This window comes from Prionailurus bengalensis, chromosome A1 (genome assembly GCF_016509475.1).
Source record: "Prionailurus bengalensis isolate Pbe53 chromosome A1, Fcat_Pben_1.1_paternal_pri, whole genome shotgun sequence".
Classification (NCBI taxonomy): Eukaryota; Metazoa; Chordata; class Mammalia; order Carnivora; family Felidae; genus Prionailurus; species Prionailurus bengalensis.
In genome coordinates this window covers 91526391-91541437 of record NC_057343.1, presented here as the reverse complement: position 1 = coordinate 91541437, position 15047 = coordinate 91526391, and the positions used below count along the sequence as shown (strand labels likewise).

Here is a 15047-nt window from a genome sequence, read left to right as displayed (position 1 = left end):
AGTCTGCTGTGCTGAGGAACCCGCAAAGAGCAGGCCATGTGGAGCCCACGGCCAACGCGGCACCCAGACACACTGCTCTTGCTAATTAAACTCCAGACGCGCCTGGAGCAGACACAGCTTCAACTCCCCAGCAGCGTGTTATCTGGAAACCAGGCGTGGTTACCTCTCTGGGGGACATTCGCAATACAAATATAAAGGAAGAAAAGAAGGAGCAGCAGTTGATTGTGTCTGTGGAAGAGAGAGCCACGGAGAAGGGGCAGTGAGGGCAGAGGACCCACAGAGCCTGAGCAAACAGCCTGAATCGGAATAATGGGTAACAGCAAAGATGGAGCAGGTGCCGTGCCAAAGCTGTTTAAGTGCCATGCGCCCTGTGCCATTGCACCCATTTTACAGATGAGGCGGATACACTCGACTTCTACACCAAACTGCCTGGCTCTTGTGAGAACCACTGGCCTGTCTCTGAGAACTGTCTCTTGCACCTGAGTTGGGGCCACCCCCAGGCCAGGGCCAAGCCTCCATCTCCAAGTCGCATTCATCATCGTTCATGGTGCTCCGGCAAAGATCAGATCTCTCCTGGGCCACGATCACTTGGCTGGCTCCACCCCTGGACAAAATTCCACACAAACTCAGGAGGAGGGAGGCAGGGAGGAGAGCAGGCCCGAGACACAGAGACTGCTCAATTTATGTCTGAGGAAAGCAGCTGAGCACGTGGGCTGTCCACGGCACCCAGGCAGAGTGCCAGTCACACTGTGTCTCGAGGGCCACACCTAGCAAATCTCTACTGCATAACCCACCACTGGCCAGGGCCCCCGTGTGTAGAGCCTGGGGAACAAGCACAGCGCCTGCTTGCCGACAGCTCTGGGGCGCTCTTCCAAGTTTGACCCCAGACAAATATCCAGGCCTCAAGAATGTGCAGCCCCGGCTGTCCCAGCGCCCACCCCAGCCCACCCCTCAGGCGTGAAGCCACATCACCACGCTGGCATCTCCTACAGCCGTCCAGGGGGGCTGGCCGCAGAGCAGCAGGAGCACTGAGGTCGCTGCCAAGGGTGCGCTCAACTCTGAAACATGCCTCCAGGAGCCAGGCCAACTGCCTTGGGTTTCCTCTGGTCCCTGAACTGCAGATACAGCCCCGGGGGGTGGAATGAGGAGGGGAAGATGAGGGTCCCTGGGAATCAAGCTCGGAGGCCCCTAGGCTTTCAGCTGCAACTCTGAGCTGGCTGGGCAGGGCATGAAGCCAAGTCTGGTATGAGAGCCCCCAGGTCTCCACCCATGAGGGCCAGACCCGGCTGTGGGGCTTCAGCAAGAGGCTCAGGGATGCCTAGGTTGGGGACACAGACAGAAGCCACCAGACACCAGCCAGGCCTGGGGTTCAGGGTGCAAAGCCAGGCACGGGCCTCTCTCCCCACTCCGACAGAACCTCAGGCGTTAACATTTAGATACCATGGAGGCTGAATCATGGTCCCAGAATGTCCACAGCCTAATCCACAGACCCTGTAAGTGTTATCTTATATGGTTAGCAGGACTCAACTTACCCTTAATCACATTAAGGCTCCTGAAATGGGTAGGATTACCCCAATGGGACAAATGTAATCACAAGTGTCAGGGAGACCTGACTACAGAAGAGGAATCGGTGACCAAGGGAGCAGAGACCAGAGTGATGTGCCCACCAGCCAAGGGATGCCGGTGGACATTAGAAGCTGGGAAAGGCTAGGAAGGGATTCTCCTCATTGATGCTCCAGAGGGAACCAACCTTATGGACATCTTAGTTTTAGCCCCTTAAGATCTATTTTGGATTTTTGGCCTCCACAACTGTAAGACAATAAACCTGTATTGTTTTAAGCTACCAAGCTTGTGGTAATGTGTCTCTGGAAACAGACTGCAGAGAGGAAAGCCTCCCTGATCTGGCCTCCAACAAGTTAGCGGCCCCCTCCACACCCCCTTCAGGCCTCAGCCTCTCCCTTATGCCTCACACTCACTGCATCACCGAGATTGGCCTGGTCATCTACCTACTATTGAGTGGAGCCTTGCCCACCTCCCATCCATGGCCTGTCCTGACAGGACTCCACTCTCTCTCCGTTGCACCCCACTCTGGACTCCCTGCCTCCAACCTGGACCACAGATGGCTGGCTGTGACACAGAACTATCTCAGACTCCTTTCCTACTGAGGCCTCCCACTGCCTGCAGGACGCCATCCATGCTCTGGAACATTCCAGGCTGCAGACCCTGCCAGTTCTTAGCATCAGCCTGGTGCCCCGGCTCCTGGCCCTGCACTCCTACCTCCAGCTTCACTCCTGAGGCAGCCCCTTCCCTACTCCTCAGAGGCCTGGGGAACTCCTACCTTGCTTAAGGCAATGTCCCGTGATGGATGGAGATACGCAGCGGGTCAGCAGAGGAACCACTGTGGGCCACTGGATGGAGATTGCAGGCTGGCCACATGGAGGAGCCACTAGGAGGAGCACACAGTGCCAGCACCCTGTCCATGCTCTCTCGCTGGCTTTCCTTGGCAGCAGGAGGGCAGAACTCTCCCGAGGGCGGCATGCCTCCTCTGCCCACCAGGGAGGATGCCGCAGCCTGACAGCAGCGGGCAGAGGCTTGGCACGGGCTGCTTCCGAGGAGGCAACAGCCAAGGTCATGAGCACTGAGCTGTCTGACTTCTCTTCCTTCAGCCAAGACTTAGAGCAAAGCAGGCAGGAGGACACAGTGGCCCATGGGCAGTTCTGTGGGACAGAGACCACCCACCTAGCAGGGGCATGAAGCCCCTCCTCCATCCTGAGGGCATGTGCCGGGACTGCAGGGGGCCTAGCAGAGCACCCCCCACAGAAGCACAGAGGACACTTACGTCTCTGCATCTCATAAGCACAGGTTGCCAATGGAGGCCATGTCCTATTTGGCTCATACGGAGCTTTTTAGAAATTTGAAGCAATATTTTTAAATCATGAGAGTTCACATGAAAGTTCTGATGTCTGGATTCTCTTGACAGTAAGAGGATCACTGTCCCAGGGCCACACTTCCACCAGGTCATGCTCAGGGGAGCTAAGCAGGGGCTACCCCTGTGGACAAGGCCTCCGGTCAGCTCTGTGCCCACGACGAGGCCATGGCTGGATGCCACATGCCACCACATTCATGCTACTGTTTGCCTTTTAGTAGAGACATATTCTCTGTGTCAGTCATTGCTTGTTTTTTTTAACTTATTTCATGTTTATTTTTGAGAGAGAGACAGAGTGTGAGCAGGGGAGGGGCAGAGACAGAGGGAGACACAAAATAGGAAGCAGGTTCCAGGCTCCAAGCTGTCAGCACAGAGCCCGATGTGGGGCTCAAACCCGTGAACTATGAGATCATGACCTGAGCCCAAGTTGGACACTTAACCGACTGAGCCACCCAGGCACCCCTGTGTCGATCATTTACATCAAAAGGAGGGAAATGAAAGTCAGGCCAAGGATGGGTGTTGCTGTTTTTCTTACCCTCTGCCACTGTCCTCACTGACACTGTCTGCTGGGTCCTGTTGGCCTTGTGTCTTGGGATGGCAGGGCTTTCTGCTAATGGCACCATGTGCCTGACGGAGAGACCACATGCCCAGCTCATGACCCAGGGATCTCTCCCACCTTGTGGGGATCTTCAGCCTCCCACAGACAACCAGGCTCTTAGTGTCAGTGGCAAGGCCAGCTTTGTGCACGTGGTCTTGGGGCCAGCCTGGCCACAGAACGGCCCAGCTTCTCCAGGCCCCACAGTCTGGCAGAGGCAGAGGGAAATGGCCCTGCCTGAGCTGTGCCTGAGCACTGTGCCCCAAGAAGAAGCGAGGGGTGCCTGCTCCTCTAAGGATGGGCAACCCATTCACTGCACAGATGGCCCTGCTCGACAGGGCTGGTTCACTTCCTCTGTAAGCTGACTGGTGGCCCCCAAGATTCCTAGGACCTGTGAATGTTACCTTATATGACAAAAAGGGACTTTGCAGATGTGATTAGATGACAGAACTTGAGATGGGGGGAGACCCTTCTGGATCATCTGGATGGGCCCCTTAATGCAATCACATGCACTCTTACCAGAGGGAGGCAGAGGGAGACTAAACACACACACAGAAGGGGAAGAGGCAGTGTGACCAAGAGGCAGAGACTGGAGTGATGTGGCCACAAGCCAAGGGACCCCAGCAGCCACCAGAAGCTGGACGAGACCAGGAGCAGATCGCCCCGCAGCTTCCAGAAGGAGCATGGCCCTGCCGACACTTGGTTTCTGCCCAGAGACTATACTCCTGTCGGACTTGCGCCTTCCATAACTGGGAGAGGATAACGCACTCCAGCTGTTTTAAGCGACCCAGTTGGCGGCAGTATGTCGCGGTAGCCAGAGAGTAGGAGGGAGTGACGTGCCAGGGTCACCGGCTCAAGTACTAGGCAGGGCTTCCGGCCCAGACTGGGGCTCCTCTTCCCACACCCGCTGGCCCTGGCTCCCCCTCCACAGCCCCAGACAGAGTTGACAGATGGCAGTCAGGGCAGGGCTCAGGCGTAGGCCCGGAACTCAGAGTGGGACCCCATCCACGTATGTGCCTAAGTGCAAAAGTGCATGCACACACCCGTACAGGCTCACAAAAACCAAAAAGGCTGATGTTATATAGTCCCCCCAGCAACATACTCTCCCAGACACAGGGCTGGCTCAGGGCAGGGACAGAGAATGAGGCCAGGTGCACCCGAGTGAGGCCTGGCACAGAGGAGGCCTGGAAATGCCTCCGCCACCTGTCCCCAAAAGGCCGCCCTGGCCCCCTGGCCTCAGCTCTGCCCTCCTGCCCCTTCTGGGCTCCTGGGTCCAGCAGGGCTGAGCAGAAACACTTCTGCAACATATGTAGGGCAATCAGGAGAGAAAAGTTCCCCCCTCCTCTCTCTCAAGCCTTTGTTCACCCTAATACCCTCTCCCAGGGCCCAAGGGCAACACTATTATATGCTAAGCTGCTCTGAGCACATGCCAGACCCTGGCCTGAGTCTGGCAAGACACGTGAACACCTTCACTTTCCATCCTTCTTCCCTGGGTAGTCTGCAGCCCAGCAACTGACCTCAGATGATGGAGACTATTTGTGATAACAATTCTCTGAGGCTGGGTGACCTCCTGAGAGCACCCCAGGAAGGCTGTTAGGTGCTCAGAGAAAATAGGACAGTGTGTCTCAGCACCCGGGAAGGGCTGTGTGGGACACACCTACCCACCCCCAATAGGCACCCCTACCCCCAACCCCACACCCAGTCAGATGCCACCACCACCCCCCCCAGACTGGAAGACCCAGAACAGGTATTTTCCCTTCCCCAGAGAACCTATCATATGCATGGCCCATCATGGGAGCTTCAAACCTGCTTCCGGAAGTTGCCTTGGGAGAGGGTAGGGAGGTGGGGGGAAGCCTCAAGTCAGCACTTCCTGCTTGTTTCAGCCACAGCCACACTGATATATCAGAGTCCCCATCAGAATTCACTAGAAGAAAGGATCCCCTGGCTTACACACACGCGCGCACACACACACTATGGGCCTGGACAAGGCCCAGGCTAATGGAAAGCTGGACTGTCTAAGTTCACCGTGGGCCCTCAGCCCAGCCCCAGCATAACTTGCGTCTGGATCCCCTCCAGCCAGTGAGTGGGCCTCAGTCCTGAGTGAGTGGGAACAATCAGGCACATCCGGTGAGAAATGTACTCTCACTGTGTGGGTGGACCAAGTCACCCGCACAGGGTCGTGCTGACACTGGGCATGGACATGACTGAAAGGGGACTTGGCCCCAGACCCCGGGCCTGTGGCCTGGACCAACGACCCACAGCCCCACAGCCTGGAGCCTACACGCCCAAAGCCCAGGCCTGAGGTCTAAGGTCCAGGCTGGAATACCTTCACCACACCCCACCACCTTCTAGCACAGTCTCAGCCTTCAACCCACGAAGCCAGCTTTTCCCAGCATCTTCTAAGGCCACTGGTTTCTAGGTTTGTTTGTAGTTTGAAATTCCTTTCCTGCATCCTGAGTTAGTCTAACAATAGGTGGCGGGAAGGGAGGACGGATTTAACAGAAGGTACCAAAAGACCAACAGAAGCCCAGATAATAAGGCAAAGCCGGCAAGGCCAAGGGGGAAGGCTGCCACATTCAGGAGATAGGCACCACATGGAATCTGGAATTGGAGCAAGCCCAGAGCACCTGACAGCCCCTCTTTGCAGGCTCTACCTCACCTAGACTGAGCAGAGCCCAGAAGCATCAACCCGAAAGCCCTCAGCTCTCTGAGACACAGGCCCTTCTGATCCCACTGGACAGAGAGAGGCCCAAACTTGCCCAAGGACAGCTGGCCAGTATAGTCCCTTATCCCTGGTCTGGGGCATTTCGCCTGCCCTATTTTCACTTTTATGCTCATGCTCTAGGGTCGTTCTCCATTCCTCCCCCTGCGGAGAAGCCCATGGGTAGGGAAAGAGGCAGGAAGGCTGAGCCTGAAGAAGGCATGGCAGACAGCAATTCATCACCTGGGAAAAAGGGTCCGCCCAAAGTATTGATCAGCTCCAGAGAGCGCTGAGCTTCCTGACGGAACAATTGCTTTGCAAAGGTATCTGTTGCCACTCCTTGAAATTAGAATGGTGCCCTGCCAGCCTGCGCCCAATTTATCTGTCAAGCTGGGCAGTCAGAGAGACCTGAAATAAATGAGCCTGGGCGGCTTCGGGTGATGGGAGTGTCTCGGCAAATCACAGCATGGATGGGCTGGCCCAGCGGGGCCTTCGGGGCTCTCTGTACACATGCAGATGAGCCTGACCTAAGGCCCAGCTGCCCTGACCATCTGCAGCCAGGGGTCCATCAGGACCAGAGGCTAGGGGCTGAGCCTAGCCTAGGCACAGGCAAGGCAGCCTTATCTGGTCCCTGGGGCCCTGAGGACCGTGAGGCCTGCTAGGACCATGGTCAGACCCCAGCCTGGCCTTGCTGCAACCCAGCACCCAAGATCCCAAGAAGAGAGGGGAGGTTTGGGCTGGAGGTAGGCCAAGACTCCTTGAAGGGTCTGAGGGGCTACAGCCAGCAGCTGTCACCATGCCCATCCAGAAGCTCCTTCCATGCTCCTGGGCCCAGAGACCACCTTGGTTCCAAGTTGAAAAAGAAAGAAAAAAAAATGATCTGAGTCTGTGTACAGGCTGCCGAAGCTGCTGGGAGCACTTCTGGGGTCTTCGTCATGCCCTCCCCTCCCCTCGCGGCATCTGGCTATCTACCAGAGGAAGCAAGGTCCAAATGGGGCCTAAAGAGAGCTCAGGACCCTTCTCTGGGAGTGCCCTGGAAGGGGCAGTCAATCATCATTGCAGGGAAAGTGGACCACACAGAAGGAAGGAGAGGCTGTCTGGGGCCAGCAGATATCTTCTTCAGAGAAACAGGCTCAGACATGGGCACCGAACTCGGGCCCAAGTGCAGGCCTAGTCTGTGCTTCCCCGGCTCCCTGACACTTGCTGGTTGTGGCCCATGTGCAGCCACAGCAGAGCCCCCCGCCCAGCACCCCAGTACTCCCACCATGCCATGTGGTCAGTGAGAGCAGAGCTCATGCTCAGCCTGGGACCAGGCCTGCAGAAGGGGTGCCTGGGTCCCCGGGGACACAACCAGGGCTTACCAAGCAGCCTTACCTGTGTCCAGGGCCTGTGGCCCCCCCAGAGTAGGGGATCTGGGAGTGGGTGGCCGGCGATACACCACATGCACACGGCCCTGCTCAGCCTCCTCAGCTGCCAGCCCCTTCTCCAAGGGCTCGATGAAGAACTCCTCCTCTTCCATACGGATCAGGCCAGCCTGTGGGGCAAAAATGAGATGGTTCAAATTCCCAGAGCACAGCAGACAGACCAAGGAGGGGTCCCAGAGGGAAGAACCTCCCACCAGACTGATAGGACCAGAGGGACCCTGCCCAGCACCCCAGCTAGGTGTCAGGCTTGAACCCCAGGCCGGGGTGGGGGCACACACACGTGACCCCAGAAGTCTCATCTGCCCAGAGCCTCCACTTCTAGTCACTGAGGCCAGAGCCCTGGAGGGTGGTGAGTCTGCGTGAGTCTGAGTCACCCCCACGCCCTCCCCCCAGAAGCCCAAAATCCAAGACAAAGGCCAAAACTGTCAACTGGGGACTACATCTGCTGCAGACATGGCCAGCTGGACCAAAACAGTATTTTCAAAAGTTCTGAACCCGACCCTCAAGATGATGAGATTTCGGGTCTCAAAACTGGACTATTCCAGCTTCCCTTGTGAAACACACGCTGACCACAGTGCACGCTGCCCAGCGGTGCAAGCCACGGACACAGCATGCAGCTCTGAGGCCGGCCACGGTCCCCATCCCCCACCGTCTACCCCTACCTATACCTACATCAGTCACCGGCCCAGACTCCGCAGCAACTGGACTGCTGTCTCCCCCAAGACTGGCTGTAGCCGCCTCCCCCCCCCCATGCTGGAAAGCCGTCCCTGGACCCCTGTCCCTGTCAGGATTCAGGCTGCTCTGTACTGTGGCATCCAAAACTCTCAGCTTCCCACTGCCCCCCACCCCCACCCCCAGTCCCTAACTCGCACACCTCACACCAGTGGCCGGGACAGCCCCTCCTTCCAATACAGCACTCACAACTAGGCCTTCTCACTTTGGCCATCTGGCAAACTCCCCTTCTTCCTTCAGCACCTCGTTCAGATCCCCCAACTGCAGGCACAGGGCCCTACCCTCCCTTTGGCCATCCGTCCAACTTCCATGCTTTTGATTTTCAATCTATTATCCATAAACTGGTGGTCTCACACTGGGGGGCCCCACTGTGTCAACCTGCAGATACATTTCCTTTAGATCACACATTTATGACCCATTCAGGGTTCTGGGTGGGTTTTTTAAAACCATTTTACTGAAATATGATTGGCATGTGAAAAGATGTGTACAGTTAATGTATACAACTCAATGAGTTTGGGAATAAGTATCACTCATGAAACCACCACCATCAAGGGCATAAACATATCCATCACCTTCAAGTTATCTTCCCACCCCTTTACTATTATCATTTTCTCATGGTAAGAACACTTCATATGATATTTGACCCTCTTAGCAAATTGTAAGTATATGATAGAATATTGTTAGCTACAGGCACTGTGCTATATAATAGATCTCCAAAACTTATCTTGCATAACTAAAATTTTGTACCATCACCTCCCATTTTCCCCTCCCTTCAGCCTCCGGCAACCACCATTCTACTCCACTGTTATAAGTCTGAGTATTTTATTTTATTTTTTTTTAAGTTTATTTATTTTGAGAGCAAGCATGAGCAGGGGAGAGGCAGAGGGAGAGAGAGAATCTGAAGCAGGCTCCACACTGTCAGCATAGAACCTGACACAGGGCTTAATCTCATGAACCATGAAATCATGACCTGAGCTGAAATCAAGAGTCAGATGCCCAACTGACTGAGCCACCCCAGGTTCCCTAAGTTTGAATATTTTAGATTACATTTTTCTTTCTGTGTCTAGCTTATTTCACTTAGCATAGTATCCAGTTTCATCCATGTTGTCACAAACAGCAGGATATCCTTCTTTATAAAGGCTGAATAATATTCCATTGTATATACAAACCACATTTATCAACCTGCCATCTACAGATGGACATTTAGGTTGCTTTCTTGCCTATCATGAATAATGACACAATGGATATGGGAGTGCAGATATCACTTCAATATTCTGTTGGCATTTCCTCTCTATATATACACACAAGTGGGACTTCTAGACCATACAGTAGTTCTATTTTTAATTTTTTGAGGAATCTCCATAGTGACATAGTGACAGAACCAGCTCACATTCCTACCCACAGTGCAGAAGGGCTCCCTGTCTCCACATTCTCACCAACACTTGTTATTTCATATTTTTGATAACCATTCTAACAGATGTTATGCGACATGGTTGGCTTTGATTTGCATTTCCCTGAGGTTGAGCACCTTTTATGTATTTATTGACCATCTGTACATCTTCTGTGAAAAAAAATGTCTAATGCAAGCCCTTTGTCTATTTTTTTAATAAGATTTTTTTTCTGCTTTGAGTTGTATAACTTCTGTATGTATTTTGGATATTAACCTCTTATCTGATACATGCTGCTTTGCAATATTTTCTCTTGTTCCACAGGTTGCCTTTTCATTTTGTTGATGGTTTCCTTTGCTGTGCAAAAGCTTTTTAGTTTGATGTAGTCCCACTTACTGATTTTTGGTTTTGTTGTTTATGCTGTTGGTGTCATATCCAAAAAATCATTGCCAAGACCAATGTCAAGAAGTTTTTTCCTATATTTTCTTCAAGTTTTATGATTTTACGTTGAAGTCTTTAATCAATTTCGAGTTAATTTTTGTGAGTGGTGTAGGACAGGGGTCCAATTTCTTCTTTGGCATGTTATTATCCAACACTATTTATTGAGGAGATTATCTTTCCCCATTGAGTATTCTTGGCTCCTTGGCCAAATATAAACTCACTGTGTTATGTGTGGGATTATTTCTGGACCCTCAATTCTGTTCTATTTGTCTATGTGCCAGTATCATACTGTTTTGATTACTATAGCTTTGAAATGCAGTTTGGAATCAGAATAATGCCTCCACCATTTTTTGTTTGGCTATTTGGGGTCTTTGGTGGTTCCATATAAATTTTAGGATTGGTTTTCTATTAGAATTTGGAATTTTGATAGAGATTCCATTGAATCTAGACATGGCTCTGTGTAGTATGGACATTTTAACATCATTAACTCTTCTGATCCATGAACAAAGTATATCTTCCCATTTATTTGTATCTTCTTCAGTTTCTTTCATCAATATCATTGTGTGTGTGTGTGTGTGTGTGTGTGTGTGTGTAGCTCTTTCACTTCCTTGGGTGACGTGATGTTGTGTTTAGATGTGATTGTAAATGAGATTGTTTTCTTCCTTTGTCAGATAGCTCACTGTTCTCATATAGAAATTTAATTGATTTTTGTATGTTGATTTTTGTATCCTGAAACTTTAATCAATTTGATTAATTCTAACAGTTTTCTGATGGAGTCTTTAGGATTTTCTGTATATAAGATCATGTAACCAGAAAATAGAGACAATTTTACTTCTTTCCTTCCTATTTGGATGCCTTTTATTTCTTTATCTTGCCTGACTATTCTGGTTAGAAGTCTCACTACTGGGGCACCTGGCTGACTCAGTTAGAAGAGCATACAACTCTTGTTCCTGAGGTCAGGAGTTCAAATCCCACATTGGGCGTAGAGATTACTAAATAATAAATAAGCTTAAAAAAATTGTTCCAGTACTAAGTTGAACTGGAGTGGTGAGAGTGGGCATCCCTGTCTTGTTCATGATCTTAGCAGGAAAGCATTTAACATTTCACTATTGAGTATGATAATAGCTGTGGGTTTGTCACATACAACCTTTATTATGTTGAGCTATGTTCCTTCTACACCCAATTTGTTGAGAGATTTATCATAAAAGGAAGTTGAATTTTGTCTAATGCTTCTTCTGCATCTATTGGAATGATCATATGAATTTTGTTTTTCATTCTGTTAAGCTGGTGTATCACATTTATTGATTTGCATATGTTGAAACAACCTTGCATCCCAGGGATAAAACCTACCTGATAATATGCATGATCCTTTTAATGTGCTATTGAATTTGGTTTGCTAGTATTTTGTTGAGAATTTTTGCATCTATGTTCACCTGGGATATTGGCCTATAGTTTTCTTTTCTTGTAGCATCCTTTTCTGGTTTGGGCATTATAAAATGAGTTTGGGAGTGTTCTTTCCTCCACAATTTTTTGGAAGAGTTTGAGAAGGATTGGCATTAGTTCATCTTGAAATGTTTGGCAGAATTTAGTTGTGAAATCATCTACTCTGGGGCTTTTCTTTGTTTGGAAATATTTTTGATTATGGATCCAATCTCCTTCTCATTACTGGTCTGTTTAGACTTTCTATTTCTTCCTAATTCAGTCTTGGTAGATTATATGATTCTAGGAATATATCCACTTCTTCAAGGTTGTCTAATATGTTGTTGTATACTTGTTCATAGTATTCTCTTATGATCCTTCATATTTCTGTGATATTGGTTATAATATCTTTTTAAATTTTATTTACATCTTTATTTGGTTTTGTTCACCTTTTTATTGTTTTTCTATTCTCTACTTCATTTAGTCCTGAAATGATCTTTGTTATCTCCTTCCTTCAGCTAACTCTGGGCTTAGTTTGTTTTTCTTTTCCAAGTTCCTTGAGGTGTAAAGTTAGGCTGTTTATTTGAAATCTTTTTTATTGTAGGTATTTATCACTATAAACTTCCTTCTTAAGGAAAAAAAAAAGAAGTTAGAGTGGAAGAGAACCAAAGCATAAGAGACTGTTAAAAACTGAGAACAGGGGCGCCTGGGTGGCGCAGTCGGTTAAGCGTCCGACTTCAGCCAGGTCACGATCTCGCGGTCCGTGAGTTCGAGCCCCGTGTCGGGCTCTGGGCTGATGGCTCAGAGCCTGGAGCCTGTTTCCGATTCTGTGTCTCCCTCTCTCTCTGCCCCTCCCCCGTTCATGCTCTGTCTCTCTCTGTCCCAAAAATAAATAAACGTTGAAAAAAAAAATTAAAAAAAAAAAAACTGAGAACAAACTGAGGGTTGATGGGGGGTGGGAGGGAGGGGAGGGTGGGTGATGGGTATTGAGGAGGCCACCTTTTGGGATGAGCACTGGGTGTTGTATGGAAACCAATTTGACAATAAACTTCATATATTGAAAAAAAAAACAAAAAACAAAAAACAAAAATAAAATAAACTTCCTTCTTAGAACTGCTTTTGCGGTATCACATAAGTTCTGGTATGTTGTGTTTCCATTTTTGTTTGTTTCAAGATACTTTCCTTATTTCCTTTTTGATTTCTTCTCTGACCCACTGGTTGTTCAAGAATGCATTGTTTAGTTTCTGCATATTTGTGAATTTTCCAGTTTTCCTCCTGTTGTTGATTTCTAGTTTCATACCACTGTAATCAGAAAAGTTACTTGGTATAATTTACATTTGCTAAGATTTGTTCTCCACCCTAACATGTCATCTGTCCTGGAGATTGTTCCATGTGCACTCAAGAAGAATATGTATTCTGCTGTTATTGGATGGAATGTTCTGTATACATGTTAAGTCCATTTGGTCTAAAGTATGGTTCAAGTCCAATGTTTCCTTATTGATTTTCTGTCTGAATGATCTATCCACTATTGAAAGTGGGGCTACTATTATTGTATTGTTGTCTATCTCTCCCTTCGGATCTATTAGTATTTGATTTATTACATTTAGGTGCTCTGATGTTGAGTGTATATATACATTTATACTTCTTATATTCTCTTGATGACCACTTTACAACTGTATAATGACCTTCTTTTTCTCTTGTTACAGTTTTTGACTTAACTCTATTTTATCTATTATAAGTATAGCTACCCCTGCTCTGTTCTGTTTTCATTTTCATGGAATATCTTTTATCATCCCTCCACTTTAAGGCTAAGTGTGTCCTTAAAGCTGAAGTAAGTCTCTCGTAGGCAGCATATAGTTGGGTCCTCCTTTTTTTTCAATCCACTCAGTCACTCTAAGACTTTTGATTGCAGAATTTAACCCACTTACATTTAAAGTAATTATTGATAGTTAAAGACTCACCAAAGCCATCTTAATTGTTTTCTGTTTTATAGTTCCTTTGTTCCTTTCTTCCTCTCTTGCTGTCTCCTTTTGTGACTTGATGATTTTTTACAGTGGTATACTTTGATTCTCTTCTCTTTATCTTGTGTGCATCTCCCATAGGTTTTTGTTTTGCAGTTACTCTGAGGCTTACTCATCTTACAGATATAATAAATGTTGATAACATCTTAGTTTCTTTTTTTTTAAAATCATTGTTATTTTATTGAAATGTTTCACCATTTGGAGATGTAAGGCTAAAATAGGACTAGGGTGCCTGGGTGGCTGAGTCAGTCAAGCATGTGGACTCTCAGTTTCAGCTCAATGATCCTCTGCATTGGGCTGACCTGCCAGAGCACAGTCCGCTTGGGATTCTCTGCCCCTTCCCTGCTCATTCTCAAAGAACCTGAACTAGGACTTAATGTAGAATAAAGGGGGGTAAGGCATTCACACATGTCGGATGGAAAACCGGTCCTTGGTTTCTTACTACAAAGATTTCCCATGGGCTAAAGGCTGTACAACACTCCATTAGAACAGAAATGGCTGTAGGGGGATCCAGTCTGCAGGAGGGATGGCAGGGCTGGAGGCTGCAGCTCAGGTCCAGGACAGCAGGCTGGGAAGAAGTTAGGTTACTGCATTCACCAAAAAGCACTTACACTTTCCAGTCTTAAGATGCTGAAGATTTCCTCAGACAAGGATAACAACTTAATTTCAATTGAACACAAAAACTCTCCCTTTTATTTTCCACTCCCACATTTTATGTTTCTGATGTCACAATTTACATCTCTTCATATCATGTATTCATTGACAAATTATTATAGCTATAGCTATTTTTAATACTTGCATTCTTTAACCTTTATATTAGATTTAAGGGGTTAACAAACCACCATATTACAGTATTAAAGTATTCTGAATTTGATTATATACTTTACGGGGGTGTTATATTTTTTCACATGTTCTTATGTTACTAATTAGCACCCTTTTGTTTCAGCTTGAAGAACTCCTTTCAGCATTTATTTTTTTAATGTTTATTTATTTGAGAGAGAGAGCATGTGCATGCACATGTACATGTGGATGCACAGGTGAGGGGGAGAGAGAATCCCAAGCAGGCTCTTTGCTGACAGTGCAGACGCAGGGCTCAATCTCACTCACAATGATGAGATCATGACCTGAGCCAAAATCAAGAGTCAGATGCTTAACCAACTGAGCCATCCAGGGACCCCTCAGTATTTCTTGTAAAGTAGGTCTAGTGTGATGAGCTTTCCTCAGCTTTTGTTTGGTTGGTAAAGTCTTTATCATGTCTTCATTTCTGAAGGACAACTTGGCAAGATAAAGTATTCTTTGTTGATAGTTTTTCTTTTTTTTTTTTTCAGCACCTTGAATATATCCTCCCCATCTTTTCTGGCCAGCAAGGTATCTGCTGAGAAATCCACTGAGAGCTTTAT

The 15047-nt window shown here is 48.5% G+C and overlaps 1 protein-coding gene across 1 annotated transcript in view; it reads right to left on the bottom strand.

Annotated features, from left to right (window-relative positions):
• Nucleotides 1–15047, bottom strand: part of ADAMTS2 (ADAM metallopeptidase with thrombospondin type 1 motif 2) — a 244553-nt gene that overhangs the window by 157899 nt on the left and 71607 nt on the right. The window contains exon 3 of the mRNA XM_043585562.1: nt 7597–7756. Coding sequence (XP_043441497.1) covers nt 7597–7756 — 160 coding nt within the window. The remainder of the gene's footprint in view (nt 1–7596; nt 7757–15047) is intronic.